The sequence below is a fragment of the Acomys minous genome (genome assembly GCF_964271855.1).
Source record: "Acomys minous genome assembly, chromosome: 6".
NCBI lineage: Eukaryota > Metazoa > Chordata > Mammalia > Rodentia > Muridae > Acomys > Acomys minous.
This window is the reverse complement of record NC_140487.1, coordinates 20,341,656-20,358,563: the sequence shown is the minus strand read 5'-3', so window position 1 is coordinate 20,358,563 and position 16,908 is coordinate 20,341,656. Positions and strand designations below refer to the sequence as shown.

Sequence of the window (16,908 nt, the reverse complement as noted above, 5' to 3'; positions counted from 1 at the left end):
TTTCTTGTGATATTCCCTAGAGGGCTCCCATGTCCTTACTTGTGATTCATTTTCTCTTTCCTTTTCTGCCCTAATTTTGAAGATATTATTCCACGATACTTTCCTAGTTGTCCAAACTCTTCTATCTCTGGTTTTGTATATGTTCAAAGATTCTACTTGAAATTCTCATTTTCTAAGGACTCTTGATATCATCTGAACATTTCCTGAGGGAAAATAGTCTAATATATGAATGGCTTATTCTCTTAATTGAGTGACAATTCCATTTTCAAAGAGAATCATGTTGAATCTCTAAGTTAATGAAATGCACCGTGGGGGTCAGAAATAAGACAGAGATTTTTCAACTTTTTGGCAAAGATAACAATGGCTTTCGAGTCCTTTAAGATTTAAGAGCTCTCATTTCGGCTCTGTTAACTAGATGAGGACAGATTTCCTATGGATTGATTTTGCTCTCTAGTATAATGGCCTCTGTTCTGAGTGCTTCAGTCTCTCCTGTTTAATGTAGTGCAATTTCCAATGCTCAGATTTCATCTTAAGCAGGCAATTTGGCTGCTGAGAATCAGGAATCGAAGAAAGAAGGACTAGTGACAGTACACAGACATGATAGTCATAAACATACCTCAGAAATTCAGCATAAAAAGGCTTTCTTTGAAAATATCACCTATTTCCTAGTTAAGAACTTAATATGAATAGATTTGAGAGGTGTGTAGAAATTCAATATAGATGTTCAAAATTCAATGTATATGTTGAGATGAAATCGTTTTTCTCTAATAGTTGAAGGAAATGGATTCTTCCTAGGTAGATAAAACTCATGCAGTCCTTAAGACCACCCAATACTGGATTTGATAATGTGCCTGCAAATTTCCCAGGCAAAGGCTTTCTTTGCAATTTACATGTTCTGCCACGAGGAGGTGATAAAGAGTGATAGAAAGAGACCTGAAAGTAGACCAAAAATGTGTCCACTCCAAAAGCCTTCTAAGAAGAGTTTTCTTTGGCTTAAAGTGTGTGTGTGTGTGTGTGTGTGTGTGCATGTGTGTGTGTGTGTGTGTGTGTGTGTATGTGTGTGTGTGTGTGTGTGATGCCCACTGAAAGTGGGAATGGGGACATAGGACACAGAAAAGTCCTTGTTTAGGCATTCAAGGTGGAAACCTGGACCTGTTTGAGCAGGTAAGAGCTCTACCATGGAGCTACATCCCCAAGCCTGAAAAGCTTCCTGGTTCACATTCCTTACCTCTTAGTGGGGGAGCAAGTGAGACATCTTTCACACGCACTTCTACAGGAAGTTTTTCTCAAGGCCTTAGTCTCCCTTTCTATTGTTCTTTGTGCTGTGTGTCCAAGGTCAGACATCTCCCTGGTATTTCTAAATTGTTTTCTGCTGTAGAATTCCTGTGTCCAACTTTAATTCTGTGATTGGTGGTTTTCTACTGTCTTTCACTTATTTGCTTTCTTAAAAGAGATAGCTTAAACTTGTTCTTTTGGGTTATGTCTTAAATAGTAACATTTTGTTAAATGAATGTGTCTGCAAGTTTTAGAGTCAACTCTATATTACTAGAAGCTGGTTAAGTAATCTAGGAGATATTTTCAGACTCCAGCACACACTTAATATCCAAAGTGTCAAAACTATTTGTATAATAGCACTAAGATGCTATCTGTCATTTTAAATTGTGTTGACATTTGCAGGGAGGATAAGAGAAATCTGGAGTTTAATGTTGATGCCTAAGTATGACTCGAGGCAGGGTACCACACCCCTAGTGATGGTAGCAAACGCCATTGCTATCAATCATAGCTTAAAAAGACACACACACACACACACACACACACACACACACACACACACCAGTGTGCTTAAGACTGTTCTGCATGAGTACAACAAGTACTAACATTCCTAAATTTTCACTTTTTAATAGTAAATACCATTGTGTGGCAAGGGAAGTACAAAACTTTGCTGTTGCTTACCAACATTTAGTGGTGGTCTTAAGAAAATTCCTCATTGTGATAGTTTGAATTGTAAGCTCAAAATGTTGCCTTTTAAAATAAATTACACACACACACACACACACACACACACACACACACACACACACACACTTGAAACAGTTACAGACAGACTATGAATTTGGGGATTCAAAAGTTTAACAAACCAAATGATTTAGAAATACCGCAAAAATCTGTGAGCTCAGAACATGGTGTATAAAACAGTACTTACAGAAAGTGAGGCCCTTCAGGAAAAGTTCCCACAGAAGCAAATATGAAAATGCTCTAACTTGCCAGCCTCAGCAAGACATCCTTTAAGGGGATGGAGATGGGCCTCAGTAGTGGAGCTCTGGCCTGCCATAGGGAATACAGACACACAGCATGTGTGAGGCCCTGGGCTTGGGGAGATATTTTTCTAAAAAGTCAGTTCATGAGCTTGCTTCTATGAAAGTACAGCTGTGTATAGGTTTTTTTTTTTTTTCCTAATGATAAGATTTGAGTTGCTAATCCCACAATAAAATTGAGGGGAGCATTTACCTGCTACCACTATGATCTTTAAGAAGACATTGGTTGTAACAGTCTCCAGTTTGTTTTTGGATATTATATAGTGTACCATGTCAACAATTGGGGGAGATTGCAAAGTTCAGCATTTTCTAATTATTGATTTTTTTCCCCACCAAATAACCATTGTATGATATTAGAAAAATCACACATTCCTGAAAGAGTCATGTAAAATACAAGCTAGATCTGTGGACTTGAATGTAACAAAAGTTCAATGTACAAAAAGCTCATTGATTAATGTAATTTATATACACACTGCAGCTCACCCTCGAGGAACCATGTTAGATGTTGGCTTTTGGTGCAAAATCAAAGAAAGCCCACAATTACCTGACAAGGCTTCCTGACTCCTTCTTCCTCAGCCTGCATATCTGTGTGAGGCCACGTCTTTTCATACACTTCAACTAAAATAGCAGGCCGCAGCAGAAAGCATAGAAGCAGCCATGAGACTCCATCTTATTTCTGGTCAGATATTTAAAAGATATGTGAAAAATGTAAAAACACTATACCCTTTGTACTATTTTTTTGTCTACAGAGGTAAGAGACTCTATCTCGAAAAACCAATAAATAAATAAATAAATAATAAAATAAAATAAAAATGTTGTGTTTGTTGTTCTAAAATTAATTATTAAGCACATTTACATTTTATTAGGTTTAGGGGTTAACATGGTCCTTATTAATAGCAATAAACAAAAGCCACTTAAAGTATTTGATATTTTATAAAGAGTTTATAAGTGGTTATGGAGAACAAAATGTTTGAGAATTTCTCTTGTACAGTGTAACTAAGTGTAGATGCTGTCCTATCATGAAATAAATATCTTTACTATTTCATAGTCTACTGATGGCTGTAAAAATCTAGAAAAGAGGCTAGAGAGCTATCTCATCTGCAGGACCTGAATTCGATTTCCTGAATCTGCACTCAAAACATGCCGCAACCAACAAAGGCTGGACAGGGTGGCATGTGCTTATAATCCCAGAGCTCATCTGGCAGAGACAGTCGGATCCCTTGGGCTCCGTGCCTAGCAAGCCTGGCATACTTGATGAATTCCAGGCTGGCTGGTAGCCCTGTCTCTGCAAACAGATGGGTAGTACTTAAAGAATGACCATAGAATTGTGCTGTGGCCTCCATATGCATCTGTGCACACACACACACACACACACACACACACACACACACACACACACACACAGTCTTAGAAGGGAGAACTGGGGGTGTGGCTCCGCGATGGGGCACTTGCCTAGCATGTGCAAAGCTCTGAGTGCCATGTGCAGCGCTAAGACAACTACAGAAGTATAGCATACCCTTTGTAAATCTTTTATCAGCCCACTCCTAGCTGTTTTGTTTTATCGTGCAATGTAGCTCTGAAAATGAGTTAACGTTTGTAGTTGGTTTCCCGTGCAGGCAGGAGAAACCAGGCAGGTGAGATAAATCTGTGAATTATCAGACCACACACCCAGCGGCAGATGGACAGGCCAATACCTGATCATGAAGAACTAATGAGAACAATTGTTTTCAGGCAGGAAAAGAGAACTTACTGCTGTATATATATTTTTTTTCAATGTGTTCCGCAACCGCTAGGCAATGACTTAAACCTTATAGAATTCCATCCTTAAGCTTAAAAATACATCCGTGTATGCCGGCATTAGAAATGGAATCTCCAGCTGCTGCCAACCTAGACAACCAAAGGAAATAGAGATCTGTATTGTTCAAAAGCTCAGCTTTGGGAGGGGCTGTCACTGGGCAGCTGTGTAAACAGAGCTAATCCTGTGGCTTCTCCTGCAGACTTTGGGTTTACTAAGTGGGCCCGGACCACGAGGACATGAACAAATGGGAAACCGAAGGTGTTGGGTCACATTCTTGGAGTCCAGGCATGACTGAAGATGCTGAAGGTTTGCATCTCCCCCCTGGTTGTGGATGGACATAAGAACTGTGCAGGAGATGCCAGAGATGCTGTGAGGAGTCCTGACCTTGACTGTACTTTCTTTCCTCCTTCAGGATCTGCCTTTTTCTTTCACTTCCTCCTTTCTTCTTTTCCCTTCCAGTCTTCTGTTGAAACTCATCCTTCTTGGGGGCAAATGGGTAGGTACACAGTAGGATGTCCACCCATCTTGTTCTGCAATTCCTATGTTCACAGAAGAATGAAATGACTGCATTTAATGCATTTAAATTTTAAAATAGCTTATCCCTTGTGTCACACCTCTCACCAGCCTTCTACTTCACCTTGTTAACTCTTGTAAGTGTAGGTCTTTTGGTCCCCCGAAGGGACTTAGACTGTCAGGCACATGGATTGACTTTCCTGACCCTTGGGCTTCTGATATTAAGTCAGTATTATGCTATAGCTGTGGTGGGTGTTCTCCTAGCAACACTTTCTAAATGATTGTTGGGAGCTCTGAATGATGAGTTGTAGTGCAACCAGTGATGTAGGCTAGGATTGGCATGGAAAGCAACACTAGTAATGATTGATAATAATAATACAAATAAAGAGAAGTGGATGTCTTAGTTTGAGGGATTGTTGCTGGGATAACACCCCATGGTCAAAGTAACAGCTGAGGAACCTGGGGGCAGGAGCTGATGCAGAAGCCATGGAGGGATGCTGCTTCCTGACTTGCTCCTCGTGGCTTGCTCAACCTGATTTCTTATAGAACCCTGGACCACCTGCCTAGGAATGACACCACCCATGATTAGTTGGGCCATCCCTCATTGATTACTAAATAAGAAAATCTCCTACAAGGTTGCCTACTGCCTGAGCTTATGAAGGCATTTTTTTCTTAATTGAGGTTCCCTCCTCTCAAATGACTTTAGATTGTGTCAAGTTGACATAAACTATCCAACTCAGGGGAGGAGGTGCAAGAGTGCTGGCAGAAGAGAAACAAAGTCCTGTGAGTGTTTAATATCTGTCAGGCACTGCTGAGCTCTTTGCTTACATCAGTGCATTAATTGAGGTCAAGGGCATGGCAGTTTGCCTTGACCATAAACAAACAGAAGTGAAAATGATAAAAACTGAGTCCATAGACTGGTGTTGATTGGTATTTGGAATCCAGAGCAAATGAACTAGATGGTTTGAACTTTACACTGTCTGTTTTGGAGTAGGTGTCATTGGGTAGAAAAGGTGAGGTAGGCATGAGCTCCATGGTATCGAGACCAGAAGATCTGGGGTATGAGAGCGGATGTGGGAGGCTGAGAAATGTGGAATGGTGGATTTCACAATGGACGCAAGTGAAAGAGCGCAGCACGAGAGACACTAATGTGAAAGGAGCTGAGATTACGGAACTCTGCCACAGAGATCAGAGCAGGTGCCAGGGGCACATGGATTGACACCAGAATGGATGGGATTGAGTAGACTTCATTGCAGCTGGCCCTACGCCCAGTGGAGGCAAGCCACGAGTTGGATAATGGGTGGGATGATCTGCTATGATTTGACAGGGATAAGTCTGGAAATATCCTCAGAGGTATGTATGATCTGGCTTCCCAACCTCTTGCCATCTGCAAAGTGAAAAAGACCAGCTTTTCAAGTGTGTGATGTGAGCATTTGTTAGCAAGGTGGCTCTCACTCGTATGATTTGGCCTAAGGGTGTCATACTCACCACAGGGCTCTTTGACTCACCTACCTCAAGTTTTGTGTCCCTCCTGCTTCCAGTTTGATGTGCAAGGAGATACAGAGGGTGGGGCTGACAAAGCCCCTGGGAGACCCTTGTAGAGGTCAGTGCTGACACTGCCTTTAAGCCAACGTGTAAGGCAGCACACGATGTGTGAAAGCCCATTCATTTTTCCAAACTATGTACTTGCCAAGGCCTTTATGGGGCATTCTATTGAGATTTCTTATTCCTCCGGGAGTTGGTGCTAAGTGTCTAGTTTGGAATGGATCCAATAATCAATAAGCTGTCAGGCCCTCTCTAGCAGTGTCCGTCCTCAGTGTGGCTCCACTACAGTTAGAAAGCTAAGCTTACACACTTGTCTGTTTAATTCACTTTCTTTTTAAGTCTCTGAAGTGTTTTTTTTTTTTGAGGGGGGAGGTTGTCTTAGTGGTCTTCATTTATGCCTTAGAGTGCTAAGTAGTAATACCTGTCATCAGACATACCTGTCTGCCTGGCTGTTCTGTGCTGCCTCCTTACCCTTGTGCCTTGCTGGGGAGACTAGCTAATTCTTGTGATTGAACCTTGCAGCTGCGGTGGGCTGCATAAGACCGAGCTGGCCCACAGTTAGTCATGGACTCCATGCTCTGGCTGTGCAAGCCACGTAACTCAACTGCTGCCCCTAATTGGACTTCCTTCCCAGTGCAGGTGCAGGGATCAGAGCGATGCTGGCACCAGCCTCCCAGTAGCTCGCCTAGTTTCTAGCATCTACTCCTGTTGTCATACAGGCAGGGACAAGAATTGGTTTGAGCACATTCCATTTTTACTTTGTCCCTATCCATCTCATAAAACTGCCGTGATTGGCTATCTTTCACTATATCAAATATTAGTTATTTTTCTGTTTCTCCAAGGCTTTGCCATTGCCTCTCCACACTTACACACTTCAACTGAAGTTTATATTTCTTTGTCTGGATTCCTGACTTCTCTTGTACACACCCTCCAGGCTTCTCCTTTTCTTTTTTTTTCTTTCTTTTTTTTTTTTTTTTTTTTTTTTTTTTGCATTTCTGTCTTTGCACATCCAAATCTTCCCTTGACATATGAGGTCCTGATGCTTCAAGGTATCCAGTCCAAGTCCTACTAACTCCACTATGCTCACCTGGGTCAATTCCCCCTCACCCCCCAACCCCCCCATCCCCCCACCCCCCCACCCTCCCCACCCCCCACCCCACCCCCGCTGCCGCGAGATCTTTGCTATTTATTTGTCTGTTTTGGTGTGCATTACTTTGAGCCTACACTTCAGGGCATGGGTATGTGTAGGGCATCATAGCACATGTAAGCTTGAATTTAGGTTCCACCATGGAGTGGCTGGACAGCCGCCATTTCTATGGGTTTCCTCCTTCTTTCCAGATGAAGTGTATGCGATCATTGGTAACTGATGTCGGTCTTCTCTAAACTTCTTGTATTCGAAGATGATGTTGGCCCCATTATCGTGAACATTGCCATGACAATATTAAGGTTTAAATCTCAGGGCTGAAGAGATGGCTTAGCAGTCAGGACATTTGCTGCTATCGCAGAGGATGCAGGTTCAAATCCCAGCACCCATATGGCTCACAACCACCTGTGACTTTAGGTCCACGGAACCCAACACCCTCTTTGGGCCTCTGCAGACTCAAAGAATGTATGTGGTACACATATGTGCATGCAGGCAGAAATAATCATCCATATAAAATGAGTGATTTTTCAAAGTGATAAAATTAAACCTTATCTGGATAAATTTTCCTAAGAATTCAACACAGGATTAACTTCTATCTCTTGTGTACATCAGCATCATTTACTTTGAATGAAATCGGTGCCAAAATAAGGAATGTTACATTCAGTATGCAAATGAAAGTTCATAGAAATAGTGTTATTTGGGAGATGAAATTAAGTCTGACAGTTTGGGGAGGAGTTTACAGGGGGGAAAAAAAGATGAGTCTGTTGGGTTTTCAGCAGCTGTCTTCTGAGATGTGTGTAACGTTAGGCCAAAATGAAATTTCCCTAAGCTCCATGGAGGCCTGTTTATCCAGTGCATAGGCATCTGAGCAGGGCACACTCTGTGTTCTGACAGCCTATTTTCTTTGTGCAGTGTGGAGATGAATTGCTCCATTAGCATCTAAACTCGAAGTCTTCATGGTGATTCCTTTTTGATCCCCACTCTCGCCTTTTGTTTATCTGTGGAGAAACTTGTACAGAATACGCATTTACTCCCTGGGAGTGAGTTGCTATTCTTTTTCAACCCAGATGACAACAACAAATTTCTTTAGTCATTTATCGATACATAATAGGAAAAGAATCACATAGAGTTAAAGAAAAGTTCTTTCTCTGTTCTGCAACACAGACTAAATAATACTACCCATTATTGCCCAAAAGTCACAGTTGTAAGCTGTGCTTCCTTTTGACTGATTTCACAACGACAATGCAAATAAGGTTACTTACATAGTCTCACTTTCTCTCTCTCTCTCTCCTTTTCTCCAAGGAAGCAAACATGTCTGACAAGAGCGACCTAAAAGCCGAGCTAGAGCGCAAAAAGCAGCGCTTAGCACAGATAAGAGAGGAGAAGAAGCGGAAGGAAGAGGAGAGGAAAAAGAAAGAGGTGAGGCTGGCATCCGGTTGTTGTGGGGGTTGGGGGGCGGGATCTCTGGTGTCTGAGGAACCAGTTCCATGGGCAAACAGGACGCTCTTTTGAGAAGTCTCATGGAATTTGAATAAAATGTGTGACCATATCGGTACAATCTGAAGAGGAAGTAGTTTCCGCCTGGTAAGTGCTGTCAGGAGTTACCTGAGCAATGGATGGTACATGGCTCAAAGGTCCCCGGGCGCAGGTTCACCCCAGGTTTGACTAGAACTCTAAAAGTGGTCTGGGATCCCTCTGCTAATGGATATTCTTTATTCTTTCCGGGCCGTGTTCTCCTATCCTTACTTTGGGAACGATGATTAATTTTTTAACGGAACTTCTAAGATTAAGATGAGCTTTGTGGGGATGGAAGATATAAGTCAGCAGATAACAATCGGGATGTAATCTGAATAAATAATAATAATAATAATAACAAAAAAAGACGACCTTCTCTCCCACTGTCTGGAACCTAGGATATAGTTCATACCTGTGTTAGTTTTAAGAAAGAAAGAAAGAAAACAAACAAACTCTTTCCCTTTATTTACTTATTCTTGCAAAAACTACCAGTACAAACATTTTAGAAGACAAATTAGAAAACAGTGCCAGCGGACTTCTGGAGATTCTTGCACAGTGTGCATCTCCCAGGGTCAATAAGAAGCTTCGGCTTGTTCAGGCAGGAGTCAGGTAGGACAGCGGATGGGCGGGGCAGAGCGCAGTGTTAGGTGTTCTGACAGAAGCGGGTTTTTTTTAGAGACTTTCAGCTACTCTTCTTCATGTCACCAAGCAGCATGGACCCAGAGGCAAGGCACCTTCTCTCCTGGTAAACTCAGGAGTCAGCCTGTCACGTCTTCTTCTCCAATTTCAATCCAAGAAGTGATTTATTTAATTTTTTCATTCTCCAATTTGTTGCAACAGTTTATAAATAGCCCACTTTGATGCACAAAAAGTAGAGGACAAAGATATTGTGAGTAGTTTTCTAAAGAAAAAACTTTGTACAGCGTGATTACCCTGCGTTAAGAGAAGCTGGAACTGCTCCCCACACAGCAAGGTTTTGTTTTGTTTTGTTTCCAAGAAAAAGAAAAGATACTTTGATGCCTCGTGATCTAAATGAGTGCTGCTTCCTTCTCCAAATTTACAAGAGTAAAATAGCAGATTTACAATATTTATTATTTTTCCACAAAGAAAAGCATAATTGCAGTTGCATCTTAGCCTTGTGGCTTCTCCCGTCCCTCCGGGACTTTGATTGATGTGATAGTGTATTTGTCGTTGATATTCTACATAATGGTTTTCTCTGGGAGATCTTTGCTGTTATGTATGCAGGTTGTGGGTGAAATTGAGGTGAGACATGACAAGGAACGGCTATCCCTTTCTACGGGAAGTCCCAGAGAAGCATTATGTGATTATGTTTCCCTTCTTTCAGATGTCAACAGTTACTGTATCTTTAAAGCACCTGCTATTCCTTGCTAATAATGGGTTTCCTTTTAAACTGACATTCTAATATCCAACTTGAATTCTGTGGAATTACTATGAAGCATGATGTGATATAGGAAATCTGGCTCCAAATTAGCTGTCTGCTCCATCTTTTCCATTTTTCACATTTTAAGAGAATCGTAGGCCAACAAGCAGATCGAGGCTAGCTTTTTTTTTTTTTTTTTTTTTTTTTAATGGTACACCAAGCAGTTTTGCTACATCAAGTCCTCGCCTTCTGCATAGCCAAGAGAGCTCTGGGTGCCCGGGAGGCAGCTGGTGTTTTTGGCCTCCTCATGCCTCTGGAATTCAAATTACAGAAGGCCTTACTCTCTTCATTTCTTAGCTGACAGGGCAGCTCAAAGTCACAGTGACAATTCAGAGTGCTACACTCCCACCATGTTCCATTCGAAGATCCAAATCAGGGCTCAGTTCTGAGTGGCACTGGCTATACTGTGGAATTTACAGTCTGCCCTGCCTCTGAGCATCCTCTCCTCGTGGTCTATCATCCCTCAAGAGGTTCTTCTCTTTGTGTCCTTTAAGCATCTCTTTAAAACACATGCATTTGTTTATTTGGTGAGGGAATGATTGTAGGGCATGTGTGTGCTACAGCAAATGTGTGGGGCTCATTCAGTCCTCCCATCGTGTGGGCCCCAGTGATTGAACTTAAGATAATAGTCTACTTATACCAGCGTTTACTGGGGGCTTATGTTTTCAGAGAGATAAGACTCATTACCATCAAGGGTCATGGGGAGGGAAACAGGAGAATCTGAGAGCGCACAAGCTCATATCCAGCAGGAACCAGGCAGCGTGAACTTGGGATAGCGGAGGTTTTTGAAACCTCCAAGCCTGCCTTTAGTGACACATCTCCCCCAACAAGACCATAGGCTTAAGCCTCTCCAAACAGTGTCTTCAACTGGTGACCAAGTATTAAGCCTGACAGTATGGGTGACATCTCATTAGAACCATTATGCCCACTGAGCCATCTCAGCAGTTTCTGTTTAAATATCCTTTGCAAACAGGAATGGCCCCGTTTGTTCTGAGCAGACAGACGGTATTAAGCCTGGTTACAGACAGGGGCTTTTATATTGAATGTGGCTCAAAACCGTGGTCCTGCCCTTCACTGAAGTGAAGGCCTCTTGGAACTTGCCTTCTTGACAGAGCTGTGCATAGATTCCAAAAGATGGTGAAGAGCATGGAGCAATAGGCCAGGGAATCCCAATGATCCCGCTCACTGCTCTGACCTGACAAAGGCAACGTAAGGACGATGGGGCTGTTCTGGCTCAGTTAAGGCAAAGGCGTGGCAGCAAGAGCTGCGTCAGTTGTGATGACAAGAGCACAAGGCAGCTTGTGGCACTGTGTCCACAGTCAGGCAGAGAGAGGCGAGTGCTGGCACCACACCTCTGTTCTCCATTTTACTCAGCTTGGAACAGCTGTCAGTCGTGCGTCAGTGCTACACCCTGTCAGCGTAGGTTTTTCTCTCTGGCCACACCCTCACAGGCATGCCTAGAAATGCCTAGGAGATTTTATAAGCTCCACCAGGACTAACCACCACAGTGAGAAACAGTTCTTTGTTGTTGTTTTGTTTTTGTTTCTGTGTTTTTGTTTTTGTTTTGATTTTGGAGACAGGGTTTCTCTGTGTAGCCTTGGCTGTCCTGGATTTACTTTGTAGACTAGGCTGGCCCCGAACTCACAGAGATCCATCTGCGTCTGCTACACAAATTCTGGGATTAAGGGTGTGCACAACCACACCCAGATGGAGGAACAGTTCTTATTGTGCTTCTGAGACCAGTGATGAGTGGATGAAGGGCCCCATAAGATGTATGTATGTATATATATATATATATATATATATATATATATATATATATATATATATATATATGTACATATACATTTATTTATAATTGTGCATATGCGCATTTGAGAGTGACTTCCTATAGACACCAGTTATGTAGAATCTCCCCTGGAGCTGGATTTACAGGTGTGTGTGGGCCACTGGATGTGGGGCCTGTCTGCTAATGCAGCAGGTAATCTTCACTGTGAGCCATCCCTTTAGCTCAGCGGTTACAGCACTTTATACGGGAAAGAAATATGTAACTAATTGGTTGTTATCTTTTTACAAATGAAGAAATAAGCTCCATGTGTGGGAGTAGCTCTTTTTTTGTCTCTAGCTTTAGAAAGATCCTGCCACCTGGTCCTAACTCAGAACCTTAGCCCCGTTATGTTTCCACAGTGTCCAAGCTTCCTCCCCTGTAGCCTGCCATGATGGTGCTGGTGCTGTGGCTCACACATGACCATCGCGATCTGCAGATGGTGCTGTGGCTCACACATGACCATCGAGGTCTGCAGATGGTGCTGTGGCTCACACATGACCATCGCGGTCTGCAGATGGTGCTGTGGCTCACACATGACCATCGCGGTCTGCAGATGGTGCTGTGGCTCACACATGACCATCGCGGTCTGCAGATGGTGCTGTGGCTCACACATGACCATCGCGGTCTGCAGATGGTGCTGTGGCTCACACATGACCATCGCGGTCTGCAGATGGTGCTGTGGCTCACACATGACCATCGCAATCTGCAGATGGTGCTGTGGCACACACATGACCATCGCGGTCTGCAGATGGTGCTGTGGCACACACATGACCATCGCGGTCTGCAGATGGTGCTGTGGCTCACACATGACCATCGCGGTCTGCAGATGGTGCTGTGGCTCACACATGACCATCGCGATCTGCAGATGATGCTGTGGCACACACATGATCATCACAGTCCCTGGGTTCTATTTTTTTCCTGTTGTTTAAAAAGACTTAGAAGTTGTCTTAAGAATTGAAGTCTGAGTTTTTGTAAACCTCGTTCATACTTTAAATGAAACAAATAGATCCAGAATTAAGAAGGAGAGTGTCCCTTGGTGTTAACCTGAGTGGCTTCCTGTCCATGACTCTGGAGTAAAGAGGTAATTAGGACCACCTGGGTAGATTATCTCTAACAGTGGAGAAAATTGAATGTGGAAAACTCACTCTGTGCTCCCTTGAATGCCAGTTGCCTTCTTGGCTGTGGTATTACGGCTGAAATCTGATTTTAAAATAAATATAGTAGGCATCATCTAAGACACAGGCCCAGTTTCATGACAACTTGGCTTTGGTGCACTGAGCTGAACTTAATGGGGCCACCCTGAAGTTTTAGTCTGACCTCGGCCTTATGCTAAATTGCTGGAAGCTGGGACAGATTGAGGTTTTCAGCCCTGTCTTCACTTCTTCCCCTAATAAATGTGCCACTCTCTTTGAAAGGTGACTGACAACTCTCGGCTGGCAAGTTGTCTTCCTTTGGTTATGCTCCCTGGGCCTCATCTGTGATTATACCTCAGAAACGCAAATATCATTTTCTGGGAAAGGTAACTTTGGGGTTTTTAATTATCAGTATTGCCAACTCAGTCCATGGTGAGTTGTTAAAACACAGCAGGACTCTGTGTAGTTCTTCCTGGAGAGGACGGTGAGATTCTCTTTGTCCGTCTCTTTGAAGAGATTATACCTGGTTTGGTTTTAGGCGCTGAGTGACAGCCGGCTTGTTTCTGATAAGCTCTGGTTATCTAACTGCACAGTTCCTGTGCTCAGCTTTGGGCGCTGATCGCGTGCCTAAGCTTGGGTAAGCCTAGATGAACACTTATCCTCATTAATATATTCAGCGTGTTGATTTGTTCAGTAAGAATTAAGAAAGGCAAAAACAGAGCTGGCGGCATGCCTCACCAGGCAAAAAAGCACTTGCCCCTCAAACCCGGCAACCTGAGTACAGAGAGTCTGGAAGCTGCCTGCAAAAACAGCTGTGGTCGCCTCAAGTACACAGCATGGTATGAAAAGTCAGAGAGACACGGCCTCAATAATGTAAAAGGAGAGACTCCTCTTCCAAAAGTTGGGTTCTGACTATTACATTCAAGCTGAGTGACATTCAGGCAGAGGCACACACATGCACAAACACAGACACATAAATAAATAAGTAAGTAAGTAAGTAAATAAATAAATAAATAAATAAATAAATAGTAAAAGTGTGGGCTTTGGAGATGGCTCAGTAGGTGTGTGCACTTGCCACCAAGCATGCTGACCTGAGTTTGAGTTCCTGATTCTACCTGGTGGAAGGAGAAAACCAACTCCTGCAAGCTTTCCTCTGACCTCTACATACACGCCATGGCACGTGCCCACACCTGTTCCCACTCTGCAGGCCCATACACCAAAATCAATGAATGTGAAAAAAAATTTTTTTAATCTTGTAGAGTCAGTTGAATGCACACTGTGCAGAGGAAAAAACTTGGAGATACTGTTTTTGGTACAGTGTGTGTTGCTCCTGTTGACACATTATTTGACCTCTATTATATGTCTTGAAGGCATACCATTTAAAATAAGAATGAATCTCAAACCAGAAATCAGAGCTGTACCTTTCCACACAGTATGCCTAGGACAGAAAGTTTGGTCTACTATGCCCAAGTTCATTTAAAGGGGAAGATAGGGCAGATCTTTTCACTTACTCTGTGAAGGCTCCACAAGTGCCTCTCATTTCCGTGAATACTGTCTTCCTTCAACACATTTTTGTTGACAGAAATGGCTTTGGTGAGCTCTGGGTTTCTAGACTTCTAAAGATCTTCTTCTCACAGGAGTGCTGTGAAGGAAGAGGTCCCTACATCAGGTGTGGCTGAAAGAAACTAACCTAAGAGATACATTCACCTGAAATTCTGTGAGCATAAAATACTGCCCGCCGATGTCAGATACTAACTTATTCATCAAGCACGTTTTTATTATGTACTATACCCCAAGAATAGATCCAGGTATGAACACCTGTGGTGAATGGCACAATTGTGCTGCTCTCAGTAAAACTGAGAGTTCGGGAGAGGCTAAGCATGTCTCTGGACTGCCATGCTAGTCCACGTGACCATACTAAAATGGATTTCATTTTTTTTCACCTGTATTTCAACAGCAGCTGAAGCAAGTCCATTCTGCCGCATCTTTCCACTTCTCTGACCTCCGTCCTTTTAACTGTGTCGAAGGTGAATCCTCACTCAGCAGCATCTTTTTCTTAGCTCTGTCTTGGCTCATTGTGCACATTTTACACTGGAATTCACTTCATGCATTTCAGTGTCGTCACAGCGACAGAACTGCCCTTTAGTAATGTGGAGTGACGCGCAGAGACTGAAGTCTTCTGAGACTCTCTTCAGCTCTGCTTAGATCCCAAATGACAGTTCCCTCCCTAAAGACACACAGACTGCACAAATGAACGTGCACTTTTAAGGCCAAGATAAATATGAATAGAGATGCTGAACTCAGAGCCATGTACAGATGCACACTTGCCTTATAATCAACTTGTAGGATACTGTCTGGAGCAAGCCAAAACTGCCCTGCATTCTTTCTGTCTCAGGTACACAAAATTATGCTCATTGAGGCACGTGCATCCTAGGATGCCCGATGCCAATGGAGAGTAAAGGATGTCTGATAGGCGATACCTTCACTTCTGTGCGCTCATAAAGGATGCTGGGGAATCAGATATACACTCGTATTCTCCTGGTGCAGATTTGGGCAAATACCTTAAGTTACAATTCACCTCCCTTCATCTTCTTTTAAAAAAATATTTTAATCAGTTAAGAATTCCATACAATGTATCTTTGTCATATTTATCCTTCCTCCAAGACCTATGCCCTTTTCTTTTTAACTGACTAACTCTATAATTTTTGCTGTGCCTATAATTTTGGGTGTGTGGCCATTGACTGGAGGATGGCCACCATGCCAGGCACCAACACTCTGAAAGAAAATGGACTCCCTCTACCTGCAGCTCTCACCTGCCAATATCGCCTTGGCTAGAGGTTGGCTGGCTTCATGCCCCCTTCCAGTCCCATGCTGTAGTTTTTGTTGCTTGAGCTTGTCCACATCTCGTGCATGTTGTCATAACCACTAGGAATCCATAAGTGAAACTTCTCTGCTGCATCTGGACAACAGTGTTTCGTTGTAGCCACCCATTACTTCTGTGTCTTTCTCATCTCTCTATCCCCCCTTCTTCAGTGATCTCTTAGCCTTGAAAGAAGGAGCATGATCAGTGGAGAGCTTCCTCAGAAAGCCTGAAATACATCTCCCATGCCATGCAGCTCTACCATTCTTGGGCATAGAACCCAAAGATTCTGTATTCTACTACAGAGATACTTGCTCATTCATGGTCACTGTTGTTCTGTTCCCAGGAGCCAGGAAGTCAAAACATCCTATATGTCTATCAACTGATAAATGGATAATGGAAATGAGGTACATTTATAAATGATGGAAAATTATTCCACTGTTAAGAAAAAAGGAATCATGAAATTATCAGGCAAATAGATGGAAGTTAAAAAAAAAATCATTCTGGGTGAGGTAACTCAGACCTAGAAAGTACAAGGGGTTGTATTCTTGGAATCTTTTTGTACATGTATTTCATTTGGAATATCCATAGAGGTCAAAAACTTAGTTAAGGGCCATGGGGTGGGGCATTTCAAAAGAAGCGAGACAATGCAGTGGATTAATGGAACGTGAATTGTTAAATGAAATAAGGAATAGGGGGGCAGGATAGAGAAAGGGCCAGAAAGAGGGATGAGAGGTAACAAACACTGAAGTCCTTTGATCTACCATTTTAGTTTGTCACAATCCTATAAAAACACAAACTAGGAATACAATGTGA

The 16,908-nt window shown here is 42.8% G+C and overlaps 1 protein-coding gene across 4 annotated transcripts in view; it reads left to right on the top strand.

Moving 5' to 3' along the window:
- DYNC1I1 (dynein cytoplasmic 1 intermediate chain 1) overlaps window positions 1–16,908 on the top strand; it is a 290,036-nt gene that overhangs the window by 20,562 nt on the left and 252,566 nt on the right. For all 4 annotated transcript variants that reach the window (XM_084784778.1, XM_084784776.1, XM_084784777.1 and 1 more), the window contains exon 2: window positions 8,618–8,734. In XM_084784778.1, the coding sequence (XP_084640904.1) occupies window positions 8,627–8,734 (108 nt within the window). In that variant the 5' untranslated portion in view covers window positions 8,618–8,626. The remainder of the gene's footprint in view (window positions 1–8,617; window positions 8,735–16,908) is intronic.